We start from the raw sequence: 26913 nt of genomic DNA on the forward strand, positions 1-26913 counted from the left end.
TATATTTTCATGGTGCTGCTCACTGTGGGGATGATTAGAGCAGGTTGGGAAAAAATTCAGATTTCATTGAAAAAAGCCACTTTCCACGGGAAAAACATTTTGACTGAAAATTTTTTACCAGCTCTACTGATTATGATCTTAATTTATGATGTTTTTATTCCATTGCCCTCAGTGGATTTGCCTCTGATTTACACTGGTATAAGTGAGATATGAATCTGGCCTTGTGTTTATAACTGAAGGACCTTGGAACGCAAGATCACACATTCTAAAGGAAGGGAGCAGTGGGTTGTGGTGACTAACACTTGGTGCTACCTGCTGGATCTCTCAGGCACTAGCATAAACTGGAGACACTAATGTCTGGAAGAAATGAGGAGACAAAATGGTGCACTGCCAACCAAACAGAAGAAAAGGAGAAGAAAGCAAAAGCAACTTACAACTCCAGGAGGACCAGGCAGACCACGTTCACCTTTCAGACCCTGCCAATGATATATTTACAGATTATTGAATGACATATTTGTGAACACGAGAGCTAAAAAATTAGTTTTCAAAAAAGTGTCTTATGTTCTTATGTGTCAGGAAACAAGAGATTGCAAAGATTCTGTTGCAGGTTAACAGATAAGGCAAGGCAATGCAATTTCTATTCAGTAGGAGCTGGGCATTGGTACGTAAGCTTCAGTGACAGGCAGGCTTTCACTCTATTCTAGCCATAAAGACAAATAACCCACACTCACCTTTTCACCATCTCTTCCCGGAACACCATTTAAACCAGGCTCACCAGATAAACCCTTCAAGGAAAGGAAAAGAAACATCCTCAAAATATTCGCTGCAAATATCCCAAGAGCATTACAAAGAATCTGCTTAGGTGAGAAATGTATAAGATACTCACATCCCTACCAGGCTGACCAGGATCTCCATCTTTGCCAGGTTTCCCCTTCAAAACACAAATGTTCATTGAAAAATAAAAAGTTTTAGTGGCAAAGAGCCATTGCCAGGAATTGCATGATTTGTTTCCCTTTGTAATAGATAAATGAAGCAAAGACTCTCTAGAATGCAACCCCTATGATAAATCTCACAATTAAGAGAGGTGTAATAAGCCGGCATTAATTAAATTGAGGATTAACATAGAAAACCAGGGTAACAAAAGCTTGATCAACAGAAATCCTAAGTATTATCAGAATGCAGCATAAAATGACCTCAAATTTAACAAGTGCTGATTCCCCCACACTGAAAGTTTTCCTGGATATAGATTTAGGGCTTAAATTGTGATTCTAGTCTGAAAAGTGACTTTTTAAAAATGCACCTTCATACTCAAATGACAGTGAATACACATAGGCAGCAGATACCTGATTATTGTCAGGACAAAAGAGTTTGCACCATTTTTACTGTTACCACTGCAACACCACCACATATTGGAGACAGTGAGCTGGATTCTACTGCAGCTCAGTCATCAACAGCACTGTTGACTAGGTTTAGACACAGAGCCAAAATTCGCCCTTAGTCACACCCAAACAACCCCACAGCAGACAACAGGGGCCACACAGGTGTAACTAGGATAAAGGTTGGTTTGCAGAATTTTTATTACTAGTGATGATGCTCAATCTGGAAAAAAACATGCTTTGAAATTCCAGGCTGACTTTCAGAGGCTGGCAATTACAAAATCATCTCAGTACTTGTAAAAGAGCCCACTTGATACAGAAATTGAGACACATGAAATAAAAATGGAACCCCACATGCTACTGTAGAGTCACACCTCACAGCAGAACTGCATTTCGAGCCCCCAGTAAACATATATGTCCCAAATCAGAGGGGGAAAATATACTGTGGGTAAAAGTTAGGGTGGAAGAAAGAAAACAACCATTTGTACCCTTTCTGATCTATGCAGATTTGTGTCCCCTCTCCCAGCAACTAATATCTCACAGTGAAGCAACTTGGGAAAGCACGCAAAATATAATGGGAGTTTTGGCCTTATATTCTTCCCTCTCTATCCTACGCCCAAAAAACAAATGAAAACAAAGCCCCTCCTGAGTGAAACGTAGAACTCTAGAAAGCTGAATTCATAAATGGACTTTTTGCACAGTCTTTTTTTAAACCAGGGGCTGGAAAATGGGGAAACCTATCATAAAAGCATTTTATCTCACCTGGTTAACCTCTGTGAAACCTATGGGTCTGATATTCAGAAGGGCCCACTGCCCTCAGTTCAAGTTGTGGGCGCAGGAATTATACAAGGAAACTAACTTCCAATAGAGAATTTATGAACTGATGGCAGCTTGTCTTTACTTCATCTCCTCAGTCTACCTACTGGACCCCTGCTGATCTTACTTCACCACACTGACCTGTGATACCCAATGCAATCCCAACTCAAGAAAGGTGAATAGTTGGCTCTGAATCTATGACTGATGTGACCTATTGCCATCCCTACAAGGTATGCCGTTACCCTGTGTTTCCCCTCACCAGACTGCATATACACAGCAACAACTCCTCCAGAGACAGCAGATAGGAGTTAACTTTTAATATAGTTTTCAAAGGCTACTGTTCTACTCGCCCACTTCAGAGATCACTCCATTTAGAATGGGTTTTCAGGCACCAGCTTACAAATGTGTCAATAGCATGACTTACTGGGATTCTGTTAGGGTAACTCAATGGAGACCCTCTCTGAAAGGAAACTGCCACTCAAACTGTGCAGCCTCAATAGCTTTAAAGAAAATTTCCATACATAACTGTAAAGCGTTTATGTCCAATGCTTATGACAGAGATTCTACCCCTTTTGTTCCTGCCTCAAGATTAAGATCTACATTCAGGGTAATTCCACTAGGGTGCATTGAAAAGGTGCTTTTACACTCAGCTAGAATCACGCCAGTGAATCACTAGTGTCATCTGCAATATCTTGTAGATCATTGGAGGAAATAAAATCTCTTACCAAGAGAGTCTGATGGCCTGAATTCAATATCTGCTTAATTCTCAAAGCTAAAAGCATTTGGAAAAATAAATCTTTGGTTCAAGGAAGTTACTTACTCTTTTGCCTGGCTCTCCTTGCTCACCTTTTTCACCTTTCACGCCACCCGAAGGACCCTGAACACACAAACATTGTCTTACACTCAGCCCATGGGGACAGAGCAGAACGAATTTACAATTCTCTTACATTATTCTAAGAAAAAAATGCCACTGTGGGAATTACTCACAGGAGGACCTTGTGGCCCAGGGGGTCCTGGTCGACCTCGTTCTCCTGGAATACCCTGTCAGCCATGGGGGAAAACAGAGAGAAGGGGGTTAAAGCCCTCACTTCCCAACATTGGGTCAATTGTTTTAAACAGGATTTTGCTGCCATTTAAACTTCTTCATGTGCCACGAGTGCTAGTAGTTTTTATCAAGTGTCTTTGATCCATGTGTATCCCAAAGTACTAGTACAAATTTTGTTAACTGATCACTCTATTTATTTCATTGAATCATTGAGATACAATTGCCTCTTGCATATAGCACAGTGGCTGGCTAGCTGCCCACAGCTTGCTGCACAACAGTTTAGGGCAGGAAATAAAAATAACCTAGCCAGTTGAAATTACAGGAGGCGAGTCAAGGGGCAGAGAGTAATTACTGAAGATGCAAGGACACCATTAATACCTCTACTCTTGGGGAATAATGCCATTGGATTTTTAGTGAAAGGTAGGACCTCTGTTTTCTATAGCTGCAGCTCCAGTAGCACACGCTGAATAACTAGTTCATTACTAACTCAGAGGGGAGAGTATCAGCTACTGAATCCCTCAAAGCACTTCATCAGGATTTGCTTTTTTCTTGCAGGACTTCCATCCACATACAGGCCCAGGCTGACCTTGCTTAGCTTATGCAATTAGCTGAGATCACAACTTCAGGTGCGATGGCCCCAGGCTTACAAATGTGTTAAATTTGGGATGGCTCCTTTTCAGAATGAATAAAAACTGAGTTGTGATGGTGATCAGTCTATAAAAGTTCACTTCCAAGTACATTACTTTCACCAAAAGTCTAAATATTTACCTAAAATTATTGCTAGTGTAAGGCCAAATGCAATTCGCTGGGAGATTGTGTTTGTAGTGCTTTCTATGGTTCTTTCTAAGGAATGTACAGTCATACTGTCTTGTTTTGTATATTTATACAGCTGCCTTTTGGCATTATTAGACCTTCAGAGACCTCAGATGAAATAGTGTGTAAGCTGAAAATAAATCCCAAAGGAGAAATCCAGACATGCCAAACCCGCGAAAAAAAATGAGATATTAGGTTTGGTTTTGGCTTAATTGGCTCGTAAGTTACTTGTTGGATAGTTTTTGGCTTGTTTGGCATGTAGCTTATTGCTTCTTTTTTTTGATCGGCTCCCAGCAAGCAGGGACAAGGGGGGGCAAGCAGGGGAAAGGGAGGGAGAGAGTCAGGGGTGCACAGTGGTCCCACCACAGTCCCAGACTGCACGCCAGGGGGAATCTAGTCACAGAGTGTTGGGGTTCTTAGGGATTGCCTTGTTTTGGCCTCGTTTTGAAATGGGATTAGCTTGATTTTTGGCTTATTGTGAAAGTCGGGGTGCTTATTTACTGTGTGAAAGTTGGCAACTGTGGTGAAATCCTGAAGTCAATGCAAGTATTGCCATTGATCTTAATGGGGCCAGAATTTCCCCACAAATTTAGAATTAAAGGGATGACCAGTTCTCTGCTTCTTCATCTACTACCCTGGGTCCAGTGAATCAGAGAACACCAGAGTCTCCCACCTTTCCAGGATGACTCCATAGGGTGGTTGTGTATTAGTGGATCTGATGCTTCAATAGGACCAAAGGTTCTTATGAAGGGAAGGACAAATTGCTTTGGTCAAAGTGAAAGGAGGAGAGGTCTGGCACTCCTTCCCATATCCCACTTAAGGGCAGACCACCAATGCTTTCTTCATGCTGAAATGTTTGCCAACAAGAACAGGATGAAAAGGTAGAAAGAATGAAGCAAGGTGTTAATCTTAAAACAGCGGCAGAAAACCAGATACCCGGGTGCAGTGTAAGCAGAATAGAAGAAGGACCACTCCTACCTCAAAATATACACCTCATCCCTTGCCTAAGGTCAAGCTGGTGTTTGGCATTACCACAGAACTTCAAAGAAAAAACCCCAAAGCACTCATGCCCCTGCTTGTACTGCCTGTCTCATCTGGGATAGCCCCTATAATAGAAGTGGGATTGTGAAAAGTTGTTGCATCAACAGGACAGGACAAATTTAGTATCTTCAGAACTGGCATCTCTCCCAATGACTCTTCAGCAGTTAAGGGTGGGGAAGTTTCTGTACAAGTTAAAGCAACAGTTTGGAAAACGGAACTTAAAAATCAGTAGCAATATTGCCAGCAAGGCTACAGATTCACTGGGGTAGCCAGATGTGCATATTTAGGATGTGGATTTAGGTGCTTAGAAAATGGAAAATGACTTTATTTAGACCAAAAGAAAGAAGGGACTCAAGATGTCTTGTAAGACAAGGAGGTTAAGTCAGCTGCATTTTAGTTTTTACAGGACCCCTCATTATAGTATGATAGATGCAGCTCAGATTTTCATAGATGTCTAATGAATGGGAATTGGGGAACTGAATCCCGAGAGAGCTTGGAAAATCTCAGCCTGGACGCTTAGAGTTGACTAGCCATTCAAATCTTGCTGTGGAAGGTTAATTACTTTTATTGTTTCCATAGGATTTCATTTTGGAGACTGTTTCTTGTGTAGTTTAATTTTTTAAATAATGGGAACATGTGGAGATGGCTCAGACATTGTGCAAAATGAAATAACTGAACCAATATAATTGACCCACCCTCTGATATAGGAGAAATGGATAGGCCTGGCTGAGGCAAATGACAATTTAGTGCTTTGGAAAAAGCAGCAGGACCCCCAACAAGCTATACTTTGGGGGATGTCATTCTGAATAGTACAGCCTCCAATGAATGAGCTGTTCTAAGTAGCTGGACATGTGCTTACCATAGATGGACACAGTTTCCTCCATTCCCACTCACCTGATCTCCTTTCTGAAACTCTATGTCAGTTGGTCTCTTCTGTTCCCCAATTTGTCCTGGTGGCCCTGGAGGTCCCTGAAGCCCTTGGTCACCCTAACACCCAAAAAGATGGCAAAATATATAAAAGTTCCCAGGCTATTACAGACATGGACAACATGAGCCATGCCAGTATGCAGTAAAAGAAGCTTGAATTATTCTGAAAGTAATACAGTAAAAATCCTCTACTCACTTTTTCACCCTTGGGTCCTTGGAAGTTCAAACCCATATTACCCTGCAAAGAGTTAAAATAATCAACGCTTAGAACAGAGTTGAACAAAACTAAAGGGAAAAATAAGAAATGAAGGCGGCGGCGGGGGGAGGGGGTATACCTTAGGCCCTGGAAGCCCTGTTGGACCAGGAGGTCCCTGTAAAACAAAACAAAACAAAATCATTCTGTTATAACACTTTCTGCTCAGGGGATTGCAAAGCACTTTGGAAACAATGATGATGAGTTATGTTAATAAATAATACCATTGCTAATAATTCTGAAAGAGCCGACCTGTATCTTGTCCGAGTTATTTACATTATACCCATACTGACTGGGCATTTGTGTCTCCCACTGAGAGTTGGTCCTCATGCCCAGAAGCTTTACTCAATGCATTAGTATATACAATTGCTTCCTTATTTAATTTGCCCAGTTGCAGGTTCAAGTGGAACCCCAAATCCAACATTGATCTATGTGCAAATCCCACCTTATCCCTGCCCCCAGAGGCTCATAGTGCCCAAAAGGGATAGAAGCAATACCATTCCACTGCACAGGTAGGAGGATAGGGGGAGACGGCACAGGAGCTCCCTCTGCTGTGGTGCACAAGGGGCTTTGGGGGCAGACTGAAAATATGGCTGGTGGATCTGGGATGCATTTAAGCCACCACAAATGGTCATCTAGTGGGTGCAGCAGCTGCAGGGGCACTGAAACAAGCTGGGGTGCTGAAAGCCATTGAACAAAACTGTAAACCCTGTATAGGATGGAAGCTGTGCATGCAGTTACTTTTATTACTTCAAGCCAGAGGGTGCTCAGTGAGCAGCTGTGGGGATTGCTATGGTCCTGAAGCAGCAGTAGCTACTGCTCAGCAGCTCTGCCTCCAGCTGGAGGCCTGGGCAAGGAGAATTCTCTCCCCCTGTTGCTGAGAAGCTAAATTTGCTTCTAAGGATAGAAAAGAATTAATTCTATGTGACAAGCTAAGGAATCTTACCGTTAAACCTGGTGGCCCAGGGGGACCAATAGGACCTTGTACGCCCAAGGGACCAGGTGGACCCTGTTGGGAAAGGGAAGGAAGGAGTCAGAGATGCCCCTTTCAATGAAAAGCTCCAGCTGGCATCAATTTGGGAGGGCCTTGGCCATGCAGACAAGAATTAGCACCTCATAAATGTCAACTCCAAGGACCCAACCATGACCCTGTCCATGTACAGCCCACGTCTAAGGGAAAGGCCTCAAGACCACCAATACCATGGGGAACGTACAGCCACTTAACACCAGGGAGTGCCTTGCTGTCAACTTTCAAGGTGCCTCTTTGGATTGCACAAGATTTTTTTTTTAAACCACTTTTACTCCCTTCCTACATGAAGCAAAAATAACAGGGCACTCTGCATTTCTATGGTCTCTTCCAGCCAAAAGTAGACAGTAGCAACGCACAGAGCAGAACAACAGAGATGCCAACAGGCCCAGTCTGATCAGACTAGTCCTGTGGTTTGCCTCTCTGCAGTGCACTGGGAAACTGTATCCTTGCTCATGTCCTGTGCAGGCTCATGGGCTCCTCATTCTCTGCTCCCCACACCTCTCCAGTAAAATTACTAATGGCTCAGCAGGGGAGCGGATTATCTGGTGTCACTAGCCGTTTTCACAGGAAGGTGTGGGAAGCAAAGACCCACTGATGGGCTGGAGCCACTGGACTGCTGAGGAGATGCAGCCTAAGGAGAACAGCTGAGGCTCTGCTCTCATTTCCACTCATCCACAGCCCAGCAGGGCAGATGCTAGTTTTACTAAAGGAGAGGAATAGTAGAGAACTCAGGAACTAGCCCAGACTCAGAGTGCATCTCAGAGGGGTAGGGAAATACACAAGCGCACTGTGGCAGCCAGCAGGTAGCTCTTAGCACTGCTGTACTCTGAAGACAGCAGGCCCAGGCCCTCATTGGCCCCCTGCTGGCCGCTTCACTCATGTGCAACCTCACTTCCCAAAAACTATACAGTACATTAAATGTTGGACCTGTTCCTTTTATAGAGACACATGTGCTTCATAGCACTGAATATTGTTCTAGCCATTAATTATGCTGTCAGACTGAATTAATATTCAGTTCAGTGTAGTTTGTCCCCTACCAAAAAGCATACAATCAACAAATACTTTAGGCAACTTACTGGTAACCCTGGAAGTCCTGGAAATCCTGGGTCACCTTTCTGGCCTGACAGTGATGACAGAATTATTTCACCCGGATCGCCCTAAAAGAACAACAACTGATTTAAAAAAAATCAATACCACACTGCATTCTTCCATTTCAAGCTAGCTTCAACAGACAGCGAGAAGTCATATTAATGCCCAGAGATATGTAGAACTACTATTTCTATAACACAGGTACTTCATTCTCCAATAAACAACCCTTTTAAAAAAATGTTCCCTATTTACTTACAGAATTAATTTTTGCGGTGCTTAGAACCTTTTACCAGCCATCCAAATACACCATATTTTTATCTGCATGCTGGATAAAAGCACCCAACTTGAATTTCAAAAGGTTAGGGGATTAAAATACACATGAAAGAAAAGTAAAAAATATTTTATCTCCATTGGAAAGCAACAAACGGGTTGCCAGAAAATTGGTTTACACAGCTATATCCCATATCCCAGAGGATGGGCCCCATTACATTAGGGTCTGCAATTACCTTAGGCCATACAGCATAACTCATCTTTAAGCAACGCTTCTTATGTGGCTTTGTTATAAGTTTATTTACAGATATTTGGCTTTTTTCTTTTTTTTTTTTTTTTAAGTTGGTTGGGAAGTGGGAGTGGGGCTGGGGAAAAAAAATGCGGCAGTGTTAAAGTCGTCATTCCATGACCCCACAGTGCCAAGCTGTCCTTTCAGCAGCAGTTTGAGAGAACTTTTCCATCGTCCAAATTTAGTATTTAATAGAAGAAAGTATATTTAAATTGGCTCTCGGTCCATATGCTCAAGTAGCTCAAAGAAACAAAAATAAAGGCTTAAAAAATAATAAAATGTGACTATATTTAAACTAGGAGGAAAAAGGTGCCTCTCTTATCCATCATGTAGATGTTTCCTAAGAGAATATAACTCTCTGCATTACCCCTCTTCCCATGATAATTTAAGTGATGTGTAATATTTTCTAACAGTAATTAGCCACTGGAGGGTGCACAAGCAAGCTATTTGTACACTTCTTGGTGGTTCTAGGCCTTCTATTAGCCTAATGCCTCACAACACACCTGGGGCATTCACTAATAGCCTGCTTGTGCATACACCATTGTGTCTTATTGTTATATTAAATTACAATGGAAGGAAATTGTCCTTTAAAATAAGGATCTATGCCTGTGAAGCGAATCAGATACCAAAGCTGGTGTGTCAGTGGTTTTCCAGTCTTGGGGAGAAGTGTGTGTGTGTGTGTGTGTGTGTGTGTGTGTGTGTGTGTGTGTGTGTGTGTGTGTGTGTGTGTAGTAGTAGTAGTAGTAGTAGTAGTAGTAGTAGTAGTAGTAGTAGTATTTTGTGGATTTATCACCTGTCCTGGAACCCATTCTAGTCACCTGTGATGATCGCCATTTCCATGGTTCTCTGGGGAATGGGTAGGACCAAGGGACTCTGAAGCTACTTCATTTTTACCACCTGCAAGCTCAGTATGCTCCTTGCCATATGTGAGGCCCGTAACAATGTGGTCAAAATAGTTGGCAGGATAGAAACAACTGTCAAGGTCATGCTAGTGATTTCTCTACAAATATTCTGTATTGTAGGATTTTCTATATTTTAATTTATTTAGAGAGTATGCATATACACCAAGATACACAGTTTAAAACACATTTCTATACTGTTAAATAGTTCCTATAGAAGAGAAGAGATAATTCTAACTAAGAACTAAATCATCTACTTTTTTCTGTGAAGTAGCAATTTACGTTCCAGCATATAGGAAGGTCCCTGTGTATTCCATGGTCCCATGACCATAGAATTTCATCCCAATTTCTTGCTAGCCCTCATGGCTGAGAAGAAAACCATTAAGCAAACAAATTGGCATGCTGTTGTTTTCCTGAGTCTGCAGAAAATTGCTGAGAGGTGTAAACTGCTCCATTCATCTTTATGGGGTATAACTAAAACCTACAGATGACAATTCAAACGCACGCATTTCATTGCTGATCATTTTAGCAGAAATATCCTACTAACGTACTTCTCTCACAATCCTAAACTGTATCCATGCCTTTTCAGATACAAATGCCCCCTCTCGCCCTATTAAGTTGCCAAAACATATTTGAATTTAATATTTGAACACCACACATGGTGGCTGTTGTATATATTGTACTATTCATTCACACATTGAATTCAGTAAAGGCCTGCATTTGTTTTTTTTTAAAATTGAGTATGAATGCTGCAGAGTTGCCAATTGGTCACATTAAGGAATGGCACAGAAACCAGGGGCCTGGTGCAGAATTTAGGAGCAGCTTGCTGTGGAATATGCAGGACCTTGATTATAGGCAAACAGGTTACTTTTGTCAGATGCACACTTAACATCCATGCTCGCTTAACAGTTAGTTGCAAAAGCCCAGAACACTTACCTTCATACCTGGTAGGCCAGGAGGTCCCTTTGTTAAAAGAAATAAAAATAAGGAAGGGTGAGAAAATATCATACAATCAGCAACAAAAAAAGAAGGTATGAATGTATTATTGACATATCATTCACAAAACACTGAATAGACTTCACTGAGAGGGGCAAGGTGACAAAGCGGAGAAAGACACAAAGGATACAAAACAAGGAGACCCTAACATTTCAAGCCTCTGCTGCTTCACTGCTATTCAAGATGAAAGTTCTTCGGCAGCATTTTGAGCAAATATTGAACACTTGCTAAATTGTTTTGTTTTTCATATGCCTCCTGTTATTCTGTATATTACATGCTCATGGTTTCTCTTCTACCAATTCTTACTCCTGCAGGAATCACTTCACTGCGCATTCTTGCATTTTACAGAGAAAAATCTGCACTGTATTTTTTTCTGATCCACAAATAGACAGCATCACTCCCAGATGTGCCTGGGGACATCACTTAAGATCGCTCTTCTCCCACCTCCACACATTTGTTTTCTCTGCAAGTGGCACAGCATCTCAGCAGTGAGAGAATGTAATATTCAAGAAAAGAAGAGATCAAATTCCCTGTTAGCTTTACAAATAGCTTACACCAGAAAAGCTGGATGTCTTGAAGCACACCCAAATGATATTCCATTGAATTATTTACTTGTGGAAATTTTAATATAGTTATTTGGGCACTGACTGTTTCACAATTCTAGGCAAGGGGTTTTCTGTGGGTTACAGGAAGTAGATCTGATTATATAAAATCTCTTACTTACAGGAGGACCTTGTAAACCTGGAAAACCTGGACTGCCTGGGAATCCACGTTCCCCCTAAAGAAGGCAGAGAGAAGAGGCTTAGCCAGCAACAAAACAAGTGATGATACTAAAAAAATTAACACTATTGTAAGCTCATGAACCTGGAATGGAGAAAGGGGCATTGCAGCAGGTTATGGGTTAAACAGTTTACAAAAGAAAAATCACAGGTATGAAAAACAGAAGAAAAAGCGTCCAATGGGCTCAAATAGTGTCATGTGTATAGGTCTATTTTTCTGAAAAGATACTATAGCTGGCAATGCTATAGAAAAAGTCAATTGCCTGGAAGCAGGCAGGTATCTCAGTTTGAACATGAACCTTCATAGATGTGCCAGAGATAAATTAACTCATTACCTAGACAATTTCACTTTATGATCTATCCTTATCAAAGCGATTTTGCAATCAGTGGTTCCAAGATGACTAAGCCAACAATAAATTACTATCTCCAAATAAACAAGAAGAATATTGGCACTTATCACCTTCAAAGCACTGTAACAAAATCAGGCTACGTCTACACTGCAAAACAAAACAAAACAAAATCTCTGGGGCACTGAGTCTCAGAGCCCGGTTCAACTGATTCAGGCTTGTGCGGCTTGTACTACAGGGCTAACAATAACAGTGTAGATGTTGCTGTTTGAGCTGAAGCCTGGGTTCTGAGAGTCTCCCCATTCACTGGGTATCAGAGCCACGGACTTCAAAAGAGCTCCACATGGTGCAAGTGTCCACTTGCATGGATCAGATGGCAGGACTAGGGCCTACTCATGCAACACACTGATCAGTTATTATTATCCGCAATTTTACATGTGAAGTAACAGGTAGAGGGGGTCATTTTATTACCCAATGCTACAAAGTGTCAGAGCCATGACTGGATCTTGGCTATTTCCTAGCTCCTGATCATGTGAACTAGACCGTGATCCTGTCTCTCATTTCAGAAGATGTGAATGGGCATTATATGGACCCACCTGTAGCCCAGTAATAGCTTACACTACCCAGCACAGTAAGCTATTCCCATTTGCTCTCATCAGTCACAAAGACAAGTTCTATTTCTTTATTATGCTATCATTACGGCATCAGGAATTTCCAAGGTGCCATGTCCCACCTTTGTTCCATTGCATCCGGGGATACCTTGAAGTCCTGGTGGCCCATCCTGCCCTGGTAACCCCTTGAACATGGAAGGAAGGACAGCACAATTAGCTAAGGATGATCTGTGCAAAAAGAAAAAATAAGCGATAATCTTCTCAACTGTAAAGCCAAATCCTACTTACGGGAAGTCCTGGTGTTCCTGGAAATCCTGGCAGACCTGGAGGACCCTGGAGGGGAAATAACCATATTTATTTCTAAGTGCGGTGGTGGGAGGGGGACTATTTGTTTTTTAAAAAGAATTCCCATTATTTATAGCCTATTGATGTTTCTATAAGTAAAGGACTATGGAAACACCAGAACCACTCCTCGGTGAAAAATAGCCACATGCATGTACCGTACTTTACAACATACTGGGGGGGAATTTAAAGTACTGGGTTAATGTTTTATTAAATTTGTTTCAGAAAAAACATGAAACAAAACCACAAGAGAAAAGACAGCAATTGCAGACACATTAATGGGTATATACACTATACACATTAAAGACTAAGTCTTCAGATGTTGAAAATTGATGTGTCTCCACTGAAGCCAATGAAACTACATGATTTCCACGAGTGGAGGATCTGCCCATAAAGTACAGCAGACAGGAATAAAAGCTGAAGGATTCACAGACAAACCAGGAATCTACTTATGTAGCAGAATAAAAGTCTCTCTCTTTCATAGTAAAGTCAACAGAGGGGCTGGATTTTGACCTACGAAGCTAGTTTGAGTCCTGTATAGCAGGATGGACTGAATAAGCCTTTATTGCTATATTTATTAACAGTATGACAAGAAATCCCCTTGGGAAGAATACATTTCTCTTTTGATTCAACTCTACATTTTTTACTCACCTAGCTTTCTGTAACCCACATCTCCAGATCAAAGTAATTCATGTATGTTATGTACTATACCCTGACATGCGGTGTCACTTACTCTGATTCCTTTGGGTCCAGTAGGCCCTGGAAGGCCATCATCACCCTGTAAAGAACATGGAAAAGGTAAAATTGATAATATTATGCATACTAAAAGTAAACCAATTGCTTGAATAAAAAGTCAAAATATTTAAGACAAAAGGTGCCTGGTACATCCTGTCAGTATCATGTAGTGTTGTTAGAAGTTCTATTATTTATTACCATCTGAAAGAAAGAGGTTTTCAAACCTCTTTCTTTAGGATTTACTGTTGAGTTGGGATTGAAAAGCATTTTGTGCACTTAGTAACCAAGGACTTATAGTTAACAGTTTCTGTTCAGATAGTTTTATATCTGCCTGCATATTACTAATTTCCTTCAGCTTGCTATACTTTAGCATATGTGCTATACTGTGCTCTAGTGGGTAAAAGATAATAGTAGATTGCTTGCAAATTTCATTCTCCTGTTTTTCTTTCATTTACATTCAGAGTGTTACAGGAATTCAGAGCTATGCAATAGGACAGGGGTGGCCAACCTGTGACTCCGGAGCCACAAGTGGCTCTTCAGAAGTTAATATGTGGCTCCTTGTATAGGCACCGACTCTGGGGATGGAGCTACAAGTGCCAACTTTCCAATGTGCCGGGGAGCGCTCTCTACTCAACCCCTGGCTCTGCCACAGGCCCTGCCTCCACTCCACCCCTTCGTGCCCCCTCCTCATAGCCAGCTGTGCCCTCGCTCCTCCCCCTTTCCCCCCAGAGCCTCCTGCATGCCATGAAACAGCTGATTGGGAGGTGCCGGGGGAGGCACTGATTGGTGGGGCTGCCGGTGGGTGGGAGGCTCTGGGAGGGTGGGGGTTGCTGATGGGGGGGGCTGCTGACATATTATATGGCTCTTTGGAAATGTACGTTGGTAAATTCTGGCTCCTTCTCAGGCTCAGGTTGGCCACCCCTGCAATAGGACATCTGCCAAAGAAGTGCATTAAAGAGAGTATAAATATACTTATATTTTCTAACCAAAACATCTGATCTCTTTTATTCCCGATTTGCTCTTTCCTTCCTTGCCATCCCTTGCTATATGTGATTCATCTATAACATTTTTGCTTTTTTAATTTGCTGTTTACTGTTTCCACTTCTTGAGTCCCTCCTCTATGTGATGAAAAGCAATAACTTCTTTCCCGTGGTTTCTGAAATGTGACTGTTTTGTATAACGTATGTGTTTACAGAATGAAGAGCCAGATTATGGATAAAGATGACAAAATTAGATAATGTATCTATTTACGTATGTAAAATAAAAAGCAGAGTTGGAGATATTTCAACACTATACAGTCAGAATTAGAACATTTTAATGTTATTCGGGAGCAGACAGTTATAAATGTGGGCAATTGAGGAATTAAAGAGCATTCATCTCTTCTCTTCAGTGTTGTACTATTGTTTTGGAGTCACACAAGGGGCTTGTTTTAATCCCTTACTTGCCTCCCCACAAAACAATGACCGTAAGAAAACATTGTACTTCATGGCAGAGTAGAAGTGGGACCATTCACACAGCTGGCAAACAGATATGACTTCATCACTTCACTAGGTGATGGAATCACAGGACTGTGGGAGAGGGGATTTCAGTTATTTGACAATGTGTGTTACATGGCCAAGTAAAGCTGCAACACGGCATGTCACTAAGCCTGATCTCTAACCCCATTCCCTTAGAGCAATCAGTCTGGCCACTTTCACACCTAATGAATTGGTGTGTGTATTAGTGCATAGGTGCTGGGACTAGGGGTGCTGCAGCATCCCCCAGCTTGAAGTGATTTCCATCATATACAGGGTTTACAGGTTGGTTCAATGGCTCTCAGCACCCCCACTATACAAATTGTTCCAGAACTCCTGTACGAGTGAGGGGTAGAATGCTTATCTGAGGAGCACAAATATTTTCCCTATTGTTTATTGCCTTAAGTTATAGACTTCCACAGCAGGACAGTAATGTAACAGGCTTCCAGGAACTGTACCACTGAAACATTAACCCAGTAACGCTCTCTGAATCAGGAGCTCTGGAGATGGCACTAATGCATTCTGTGTCAGTATATCAGGAAATCTAGACACTGCCTGCACCAGAGGTAACATTTATATAGAGTTTGGATACATTGTTACTTACCTTTATGCCTCTTGGGCCAGGAGGTCCCTCTGGTCCCGGAAACCCAGGTAAACCGGGCTGACCTTCTAACCCTGGGAACCCCCTCTCGCCCTACAAACGGAAGCAGGGAAAATTAAGTACTTTTACATACTGCACAGGATATTTATGATAAGTTCAGACAATACAATACTTCAGCTTGCTACAGAGAACTGGAAAGAATTTAAGCAGCTAGAGTGATTTAAAGCACATTAAGGCGTCAAATCTGACTTCTTGATAAACATCACAACTACTTAACTATGGGATTTCCAGGCAATAGAGTGTACAACTCATTTCAATGACTCTGTATCAATCATACCAATTAAACAGATTAAGTGTGCTGTCTATCTAGTATTTAAACCAGTCTCAATTGGTCATTTGTCAAATTTTTCAAACAAGTACCTTTGGCTTTCTCCCAGGCTTCCCAAGAGCATGAAGCAGCTTTCTGTAAAAATTCACAAAGCTACCACTGTCCTTTTCCAAATCCTGCCTTTAAAGTCACTTCTGCTGTCACACCTATAAAAAAAACTCAACTAGGGAAGCTGCTGTGCTGTGACCCATACTCATCGTGCTGCACGTAATCTCGCTGTTACCTTGTGCTTCCTCAGTCTGTTGTATTCACCTGTTGCCTCATCTTATACTTTGACTGTATGCTCTTGGGGGCAGGTATCATTTCTCATGTGTTTGTACAGTACTTAGCACAACGGGGTCCTGCTCTCTGACAGGGAGCCCGGGTGATACCAACGCTGCCACCATAGGTAAACTGGAATTTGCCAGCATAAATTTATTCGTACGCAATTTTATCATTATGAAATTTGAACAATTATATGTTACATACACCCCTACATTAGAGGAACATTATGATTGCAAACTCAAATACTCAGAAGTTGAGAAATGCCAGAATTAAGGTTGCCTGTGCAATCTTAATTCAGCTCCTTTGTGTGTATGCATTATGATAGTCTTCAATTACACAATCACATACTATTTTTACCACAAGACCCCTGCCTCCTTCAGTGCGCAGGTTGGGCAATGATCACTTAATGAGCAGCTAGTCAATATTTTGTTTTAGCCTCATTGTTCAATGCATTGACCATGGCCTTATTTACCGCACACTATTCAAACCTTATGCTGAATACAGAATAATTAATTTTGTCATGGACATTTCTGTGGCCCTCATTATGGACTGACTGCTCGAAAAATGTGAAATGAATTTATTTTCTCAACACCCCGGCGAGGCAAAGGACTATTATTACCCTCATTTTACAGATGCAGAACTAAGGTAGAGAGAGTAAAGTCAAAAGGGTCCACTAATTTTGGATAACCAATGTGGGACACACAACACCTGAGAAAGCAAGAGCTCCAGCCTCCAGAGGGTATTTTGGTGTTTCAGTAGCAAGAGCACGCTGAAAGCTGCATCACAATTTTCAGTTTTTACAGGATTTGCAGATGAGCATCTGACCTTTTTTTGTCAACATGGCCTGGGGAATTTGAATGAATGGTCAGTCGCTAATTAATGCACGAGTGGAATACTCTCCAATGTGCATTAGTGTTTGTGTGTTATTTATTTAAAGGAAATTTCAAAAAAATTTAGGAACACTGGAAAAACCTCATCTCTTCCCTCAGCACCAATTTACTGCCCCTTGCTGCTGCCTGAGCAGTAACATTATGACATCAAAGATTATCAGCCACTCATCGCTCTTTGGGGAGTGTCACTGGACCCATGGTTATCATGGCAATGACTGCTTTTGACAACTGATTTACCTCAGACTCTCATTGCACTATTGCAAAGAAGGGTCCCAGGAGGGTCTGTAATGAGAGCAGACTGGAGGTGGTTAAGCTCCTACTGTGTTCCTTCACGTTTGTACTCAAGTAGGTTACACTTCCTTTTCTAAGGGTAATTGTTTGTTAGAAAAGAGATGACTAAGGGGGAAGGAGGTAAGGGCTTCCCAGGAGAACACGGGGCCGGGGGCCACAACCTAGGCCAGGGGAGGCTTAGTCTGCTCTGACCTACTGCCCATGGGTAAAGGGCTATAAAATCATGAGTGGTGTGGAGAAAGTAAAAGGGGATGTCTTATTTACCTCCTCACATAACACAAGAACCAGGGGTCACCCAATGAAGGTAACAGGCAGCACATTTAAAATAAGCAAAAGGAAATACTTCATACAATGCACAGTCAACCTGTGGGACTTGTTGCAATGGGATGTTGTGAAGGGCAAAAGTGTAACTGGGTTCTAAAAAGAATTAGGTAAGTTCATGGAGGATAGGTCCATCGCTCACTATTAGCCAAGATGGGCAGGGACGTAACACCAGGCACTAAGTGTCCCTAAACCTCTGACTGCCAGAAGCTGGAACTGGACCACAGTGGATGGACCATTTGATAAGTGCCTTGTTCTGTTCATTCCCTCCAAAGCATCTGGCACTGGCCACTGTCAGAAGACAGTGTACTTGTCTAGATAGTCCACGGGTCAGATGCAGTTCATCTCTTCTTATGTTACCTTGCTCAAGAAGGGTTACATGAAAATAAGATACAAAATTCCAGATCCTTTTTCCATATATTGTGTTTAGATGTTTCTCACAAGTTTGGGAAGTTATGACTTTCAGAATATTTGTTTGTTTTTTAAAAAGACGTGGGGCGTTATAGATAGCGATTCCAGTTTCTGTAAAAATTTAAAAACTGTAATTTAGAAGTTTCAATAAAAAGATTTTTTTAGGGCTGTCAAGTGATTAAAGCAATTAATTGTGATGAATCGCACTGCTAAACAATAGTATACCATTTATTTAAATATTTTTGAATGTTTTCTACATTTTCAAATACAGTATATTGATTTTAATTATAATCAAGAATAAAGTGTAAAGTGCTCAGTTTTTTTTAATCAAATATTTTCCCTGTAAAAAAACAAAAGAAATAATATTTTTCAATTCACCTAATACAAGTACTGTAATGCAATCTTGATCATGAAAGGTTTCAACGTGGTAGCTGTGTTAGTCTGTATCAGCAAAAACGACTAAGAGTCCTTGTGGCACCTTAGAGACTAACCAATTTATTTGGGCAAGTTGAACTTACAAATGTAGAATTATATACAAAAAAAACTGCATTCAAAAACAAAACAAATGTAAAGCTTTAGAGCCTACAAGTCCACTCAGTCCTATTTTTTGTTCAGCTAATCGCTCAGACAAACAAGTTTGTTTACATTTGCAGGAGATAATGCTGCCCGCTTCTTCTTTATATTATCACCTGCAAGCAAGAACAGGTGTTCGCATGGTACTATTGTAAATGGCGTTGCAAGATATTTACATGCCAGGTGCGTTAAAGAGTCGTATGTCCGTTCATGCTTCAACCACCATTCCAGAGGTCATGCAATTAATCGACAGCCCTAGTTTTTTTTTAAAATACAATTTTAATTTAATTAATTCCAACATATTAATGAACACAGTGCCTAGAGGTAAAATGGAGAGAACAGTGGCAAAAAAGAATATACACTGATGACAACAAGTGTGTAAGTGCTTTATTATTTAAACAGTACACTTATTAATAGGGGAAAAAACTAAGGAAATTCAAAAACAAAACTTCCATTTAACATTAGTTAAGGTCATTCTCAAACAGCCAACTAAAGCATAAAATATTAGGAAATACAAAGTTAAGAATTAAAGGGTTACCAAGTCAAGTGCCCTCAAGTTAGAAAATGCCAGAATGAATGTTGCCACTGCAACCCTAAGTTGGCCCCCTTGTGTGTATGCACAATTTAGAAAGCCACAGGACTCCGGTCTCATTCACTGCATAGGTTTTAGGTTGTGTAATAAAGGAAGCTATCACCTGTGGGATCCTGCTTCATTTGTTGCAGAAGTTGGAGGGTGAATGAAACTGGGGACAGCAGGAAGAGAAAAGGATGGTCTCATTGCTTAGGTGTTTGAATGTTGCCCTGGAGAATTAGATTCTATCCCTGCTTCTTCAACTGGAGTTCCTGTGTGATGTTGGGCAAGTAACTTACCTCAGACTCTTCACAGGTGGTCATTTCTGCATCTAATTAAAAGCCTACAGACTGGGGGCCAAATTAAGGTTGTACAGGCAATGGTCCTTCTGGCATTTCCTAACTTGAGTACTGGACTTTGTAACCTTTTAATCTTTAACTTTGTATTTCTTAAATTTTTATGGTTTAGTTAATTGAGAAGAGGAACCTTAACTCATGTTAAATGAAGTATTTTGTTTAGGAATAGGTTACACTACAAACTAGAGAGCTTTTCCTTTTTAATTGGCTAGTTCTCTTATTGCACACACCGCCCGATAGCCCTCATAAATAAAACCTTGATGAAGGCCTTAGGAAATTGAGATGGGTGTTTTTGTTGGTTTTTGCTACTGGTCCAGCAGCTTTACTCCATCAGGTTAGAGAAGTTACAGAAATAATTTGGAAGTACTGTCAAGGGCTAGATGACCCAGAAAGTCTAATCCTGACCATCCTAGGTTGGGATTTCTTTTCACTGTACATATGTTTTACCTAGCAGACTATGAAAGTTGCTAGTGATGGTACTTCAACTGCCACATCTAACTGACCTTCCTTCTAGAAAATGGTTTCCTCGTAGTTAAAAATTAAATGTACCCTTTTGTTTCAGGCCATTATTCCACTGTATCCACAGGTGCCAACTCCGTGGGTGCTCTGGGGCCCATTAGCTGTTTGGTGGCTGGCAGGAGGCGCTCTAGGGAGGTCAGAGAGCAGCAGGTGGGTGGGAGGTCTGGGGGAGGTGGCGGGAAGAGGTGGAGCGGGGGAGGGGCCTTGGGGGAAGGAGTGGGGGCAAGGTCTCAGCCTCAGGCTGGAGCACCCTCCTGGAAAAAATAAAAGTCAGTGCCTGGGACTGATCTTATATCTAGGAATTTATTTACAGACAGTTGCACTCCTAAAGGAACAAGTATTACTATTTAGGATTTAACAAAAACTACCTGACAGTTTAATTCCAGTTTGTTGTTCTTATACATAGGGTGTCAGGCTTCAGCACTATGCATAAAGATGTAGAACCATTCTGCTGACTCACCTTAGATGCAAGGCCAGAGAGATGAGTATTATTAACTCAAACCCAGGATATAAAAGGGTCTGTGTCTCTAAAAAAGTGGAAACAAAGAATTTGGGGAGGGTGTGCCCTGCAGGGAAGACACTAGCAACAGCTAAGTTCTGGAGCAAGCTCTGGCAAAAGATTTTTATGTATTAAATAAATATGTTCATATGCAAGAGCTGTGCTAGGAAGAGCACCTCCTAGTAAAGCCCATACAATGCCTCCTAATCTTATTTGGGTTATTCTTATTTGGATTAAGGTTACAGGAGGTTACTCCTGCAAGAAGCAGCACTGTGCGCACTAAAAGCCTGGAATTGTATATCTACTGACAAAACACTAATTTGAAACATGCAAATAGGATACAGACCCGGATACAGGGCAGACGATAGTAAATGGATACTTTGCAAAGTCTGGATCATGGCCAAAAGGCCACACAACTAGATTTTTTTTTTTTTTTTTTTTTTTTTTTTGAGTATTGCCCAAATGTTCCTATAGATGTTATGTTTAGAACCAGAAGCTCACCTTCATGTTTTAGGGTCTCAGTTCTAAACAAAGATTAAATTGGGAGACCAAGACATTTGAAAAGGAAAGACACAGGAAGCTAAACAGTTATACAGGAGAACTGCAAATAGATGCAGATGCTTCTAATAAACTATGGTGTTTGGATTATGAAACAAACATGCTCCAAAGAGCACTTAAAAGTACCACCCCAGCAAATGCGGGCCTAGCAGGAGGCAAACTGTTGCCGGAGCAACTCTTGTTCAGACTCTGCTAGCAAGTCTGCCCCCAACTGTGAACAGATGATTTGAAACACTGGTCTAGGGAATAGTTATAGGATTGTACCACAGATGTTTCCTTAGGGAATTACTTCAGACTAATTACAGCGTGAGTAGTTATTTCCTCCATAAAATCACTGTTTGACAGATACAAGTGTCTAGCCAAGGGAAGAGGTAGATAGCATTTGGCCAAGTGAGCTTTATACAAGCAGGTATATACAGGGGGCAGATTTTCAAAGAGCTTCCATCCAGAATTGCCCATCCTACTTTATGGTTGCACTATTGTGTGCTCCCAAACCTCCAATCTGCAGGAACAAACTTTTTCTTGGCAAATGCAGATGTCCAGCTACCTGGCTTGCTTGCACAAAACAGTGTTGGTGGGCTCCAAAACGGAAGACATTTCTGAAATCTTGGCCCAAAACTTCTGTCAGAAAAGCCATCTATCCGTTTATGCTGGTGGGGGGCTGGGGAAGAGAAAAAGTAAACAGAAACAGCCCCGGTCAGCAGGGAAGGGGCCCTGTTTTTTGTGACAACAGAACCATTATATAAAGTTCCTATACTGCGGGTAGGGTCAGAGGAAGGGTCTCCTTGCTGGAGAAACCGGGTGTGGGTGCTGAACTTTCTGAAAATTGACAAGTTTTCTGGTGGAAATGGGAGGATGCTGAAAGACATGGATAATGAAGGCTAGCTAATCCTATTAGCCCAAATACAAACCCAAGCCTTGCTGTCTTCCCCACTCCACTCAGCAGAAGCGTAGACACATTGGCACTCTCACATTTGGAATCTTAGATTCTATGTATGGCTGTGTCTCCTATGTCAACCATCACAGAATGAAAGTGCTGCTGTATTGAATGGAAAGTAGAAGAGATACTGGCAGGAGCATAAATGTTCACAAATGCCAAGTTCTTCAAACAAGAGACCTTAAAGTTAGGCACCTAAAACAAAAAGTGACCTGAGCACCCACAACGTTCAGTGACTGCAATGGGTGACACAAAGGCTCAGCACTTCTGAAAACCAGGCCACTTTGATTTAGATGTCGAACTGTATGTGCCCACACATGAATAAATTTAGCCACATGCTATTGCAGCACCTCTGACCCTTCCCGTCAGCTGGAGGTTCTGCAGGTGTTGTATAGTATTTATTGTGTCTTGATATAGAAGTAATGACTACATATGAAGGTATGAAGCTCTGATATAGAGTGCTTATAGCAGGGGTGGGCAAACTTTTTGGCCCAAGGGCCACATTGGAGTGCAAAACTGTATGGAGGGCTGGGTAGGGAAGACTGTGCCTCCTCAAACAGCCTGGCCCCCCTCCCCCATCCGACCCCTCCCCACTTCCCACCCCCTGACTGCCCCCCTCAAAACACTCCACCCATCCAACCCCTCCCCCGCTCTTTGTCCCCTGACCACCGCCCCCCAGGACCCCACCCCCCCGTTTCCCAACCCCTGCTCCAGAACCTCTGCCGTATTCAACCACCCTCTGTTCCCTGATGACCCCCCCCCATCCAACCGCCCCCTGTCCCCTGACCGCCCCTTTCCTCCGGCTCCGCCCTCCTTACCATGCTGCTCAGAGAAGCATGTCTGACTGCTGTGCCGCCAGGCCGGAGCCAGACTCTCTGCCGCTCTGCCCTGCATGAGCGTGTGGCGGCGTGACTGCAGGAGAGGGGGGACAGTGGGGAAGGGCCGGGGGCAAGCCTCCCGGGCCAGGAGCTCAGGGGCCGGGCAGGATGGTCCCGGGGGCTGGATGTGGCCCGGGGGCCGTAGCGTGCCCACGATAGCCATTACTGAAGGTGAAACTTGAAAGACGGCTCATTGCCATTGGACTCCCCCTTCCGTCCTTTATATTAGCATTTACCTTGCCTTTCATCCAAATATATTACTTGGCTCTATTAGATAGCATGGTACATACATTACCCTAGAGACCAAGGGCAGCTTTTCAAAAGGTACAATGTGCTTAGTGGGATTTACCAAATCACCGAAACAGTTTAGGTGCCTCTCCCCCCTTGACTTAGGTGCCTATGAAGCTTACAAAAGCATCTCAGTAGGTCTGTAAACCTGGCCCCCAAAGCCGTTTTAGTTAGATTGCTGTCAGAAGTGGGGGAGAACCTATCCATAAGCATTAAGGAGTTTGGCTTTATCTTCACTACATCAAAAACTCCCTTTGTGAAAAGGATTTGTTTCAGTGAGTGTTTGTCAGCAGAGAGATACTGAATTGGTTAACTTTGGGGTTAGCTACAGTGTTTGAGATAACTGAAGTTACTATGCTCCCTAGACCATAGTAACTACATACCATACACCCCTTCTGTGACCGGGGTGCCTGGATGGGCCGTACTAAGAAAGCTACACTCAGGGCAGACTGCAAGGAATAGGGCAGACAATTCCCAAACGGGTAGTTTATTCTAGAATTAGATTCACCAAGCCAGTAACAAAAACAGCTTCTGTAATACACCAGTTAACAAGAAGCCAAATACAGTCCCCTTTACGCATTCCAGCCCTTGGGTCCCCTCGAGACAGCTAAGTCTAATCTAGTGAAGGGTTATTGAAAACCTGATTCACAATATGTGAGGTTCACCAATCCCATAAGAACTGGATACTTATGCCCAGGTCAATATGAGTCTCAGATTTACCCAATAATAGTGCTGATGCCAATCCTTATGTAACTAAGACTAAAGGTTTAATAATAAATTAAGGAAAAAGAAAGAGGAAAGTTAAAAAAAAATGGTCAAAAGATCAATACACACACACGTGTAAAGTCCTTAGGTCAGTTTCATAGCAGAGATGGTATAAACTACTGGCTTGTATGAGTCTCTCTGGAATCATCCCAACAGGTCAGAACCCAAAAGGTAGCTTCGATATAAAGCTTGTTAAAGTCTTTCCAAGCATTTTTCAGGTTATTCCAAATAATTTGGAATATTTCTTACTGGAGCAGGAGGGAACAGTAAAAACAAAAAGCAATTTATTTTCTCCTGTGATTTTCTGTATCCTTACTACTTTGAAGTGGTCTCTCATCAGTTTGTTTGATCCTGCAAAAAGGAGTCATAATCCAGTGTTAATGACTTATCCTGTGTCAGGGCACTAGACAGTTAGTATAGTCTATTAAAGCATTTAGAGTAAAGCATATGAAGTGGACACAGGAATATCGTATTGTGGACAGCTGCAGCAGTAAGTTAGTGAATAGAGACCACTAGGAGACACTGAAACTTAGCAAAGCAAATATAGAAAAAAAGAGGCCATAATGCTGGTTGCCATGAAAAAAGGTCTGCATGTTTCCCACAGTTTTGTGGGAATCACAGACAGGGAAGAAATAGGGAACATGATGTTGCTATTTAGAACTCTGTTTTTCCGATGGATTCAAGGGTTAAAAAACACTTTAAAGTGTTGCAAAGAAATATGCAGGTAAGGGTCCTCTAACTCAGCTAGTGTGCATCAGACAGCAGTTAAGAGACTGTCTTAACTCTATCAGCACACTAGAAATATATGTATGTATGTATGTATGTATGTATGTCAGAACACCCCTATTTACTACAAATGCCAGCTGTACTAGAGAAGCCTACTTTCTGGATATACTCTGCACAGAAAAGATCAATTCTGATTTTTATTCCTTTCCCATCCCCACACTATTTGACTTATGGGATTTATTAGGCAAATATAGCAACAGAGTTTCTGTATTTAAGTCCTAGACAAAAAGTAATATTTTCCCCAGACCACAAGGGTGTGGTTCACTCCTAACATGTCTTAAACCTGCCATGAAAGGCGTGAACTGTTGAATCATAGCACACCTTTTTGTACTGTGGGCACTTCCAGGGCAGGCACAACTGTTCTGAATCATATGCAGCTGTAATTCTTTCACCAATCTCATCTGTCATCCAAAATTAGTAATGTGTGGGGAGAGACCAAGGGATCTTTAGATTTGCCACAAAGTCTGATAGCATGGCACAAACGGAAAGTTTTACCATCATAAGGCCTAATCACCTCAGCCACACTATCAGAGGCTCGTTCACCTGCGCATCTACCAATGTGATATATGCCATCATGTGCCAGCAATGCCCCTCTGCCATGTACATTGGTCAAACTGGACAGTCTCTACGTAAAAGAATAAATGGACACAAATCAGACATCAAGAATTATAACATTCAAAAAACAGTTGGAGAACACTTCAATCTCTTTGGTCACTCGATTACAGACCTAAAAGTTGCAATTCTTCAACAAAAAAGCTTCAAAAACAGACTCCAATGAGAGACTGCTGAATTGGAATTAATTTGCAAACTGGATACAATTAACTTAGGCTTGAATAGAGACTGGGAATGGATGGGTCATTACACAAAGTAAAACTATTTCCCCATGTTTATCCCCCCCCTCCCCCACTTTGCTCAGTTCTTGTCAACTGCTGGAAACGGCCCACCTTGATTATCACTACAAAAGGTTTCTTCTCCCCTCTCCCCCCTCCCCGCTCTCCTGCTGGTAATAGCTCACCTTAAAGTGATCACTCTTGTTACAGTGTGTATGGTAACACCCATTGTTTCATGTTCTCTATGTATATAAATCTCCACACTGTATTTTCCACTGAATGCATCCGATGAAGTGAGCTGTAGCTCATGAAAGCTTATGCTCAAATAAATTTGTTTGTCTCTAAGGTGCCACAAGTACTCCTTTTCTTTTTGCAAATACAGACTAACACGGCTGCTACTCTGAAACCTGTCACTTTCAGTGATGCTACTATTGCCTGCATTTTACAAGGGCTTTCCCAGGAAAGATACTGTACTGAGTGAGAACTGTTGGTATGCTAAAGCTATAGGAACTGGAGAAACACAAACCATCTTCTAAATGACAGGTTTCAGAGTAGCAGCCGTGTTAGTCTGTATCTGCAAAAAGAACAGGAGTACTTGTGGCACCTTAGAGATGAACAAATTTATTTGAGCATACGCTTTCGGGGGCTACAGCCCACTTCTTGCTAAATGAGACAATATAACTCAGACACAGTACAACGGACACAGGTAAGATACTCAGCTGATACAAGTAAGTCCAAAACAAAAACTTGTTCATGAGCACTAACTACATAAGTAGCATTAAAAGGACTTAATCCTGAAAGGTGTTCAGCTCCTGAAACTCATTAAGTTGTAGGTGATGCTTGTCTGCAGGCCGCCACATGCATCAATTTCACCATATCAAATGAAAAATTCCTCTTCCAGTTAGGAATCAAGAGTAAATCTGTAGAATTGTGGCAAAGTATTTTAAATATTAACAGACTTGTTTTACTGGATACTTAGAAGATCCAGATTTAGCATTGGGCAGAAACTTACGAA

At 41.8% G+C, this 26913-nt stretch overlaps 1 protein-coding gene across 6 annotated transcripts in view; it reads right to left on the reverse strand.

Moving 5' to 3' along the window:
• Window positions 1-26913, reverse strand: part of COL4A5 (collagen type IV alpha 5 chain) — a 140984-nt gene that overhangs the window by 57724 nt on the left and 56347 nt on the right. For all 6 annotated transcript variants that reach the window (XM_027822656.3, XM_037908331.2, XM_027822655.3 and 3 more), the window contains exons 3-18: window positions 15777-15866; window positions 13657-13701; window positions 12870-12914; window positions 12704-12766; window positions 11569-11622; window positions 10785-10811; window positions 8378-8458; window positions 7218-7280; window positions 6354-6389; window positions 6215-6256; window positions 5986-6078; window positions 3180-3233; window positions 3013-3069; window positions 887-931; window positions 732-785; window positions 435-476 (exon numbers count right to left, since the gene is read on the reverse strand). In XM_027822656.3, coding sequence (XP_027678457.2) covers window positions 435-476; window positions 732-785; window positions 887-931; window positions 3013-3069; window positions 3180-3233; window positions 5986-6078; window positions 6215-6256; window positions 6354-6389; window positions 7218-7280; window positions 8378-8458; window positions 10785-10811; window positions 11569-11622; window positions 12704-12766; window positions 12870-12914; window positions 13657-13701; window positions 15777-15866 — 891 coding nt within the window. The remainder of the gene's footprint in view (window positions 1-434; window positions 477-731; window positions 786-886; window positions 932-3012; window positions 3070-3179; window positions 3234-5985; window positions 6079-6214; window positions 6257-6353; window positions 6390-7217; window positions 7281-8377; window positions 8459-10784; window positions 10812-11568; window positions 11623-12703; window positions 12767-12869; window positions 12915-13656; window positions 13702-15776; window positions 15867-26913) is intronic.

This window comes from Chelonia mydas, chromosome 9, assembly GCF_015237465.2.
Source record: "Chelonia mydas isolate rCheMyd1 chromosome 9, rCheMyd1.pri.v2, whole genome shotgun sequence".
NCBI lineage: Eukaryota > Metazoa > Chordata > Testudines > Cheloniidae > Chelonia > Chelonia mydas.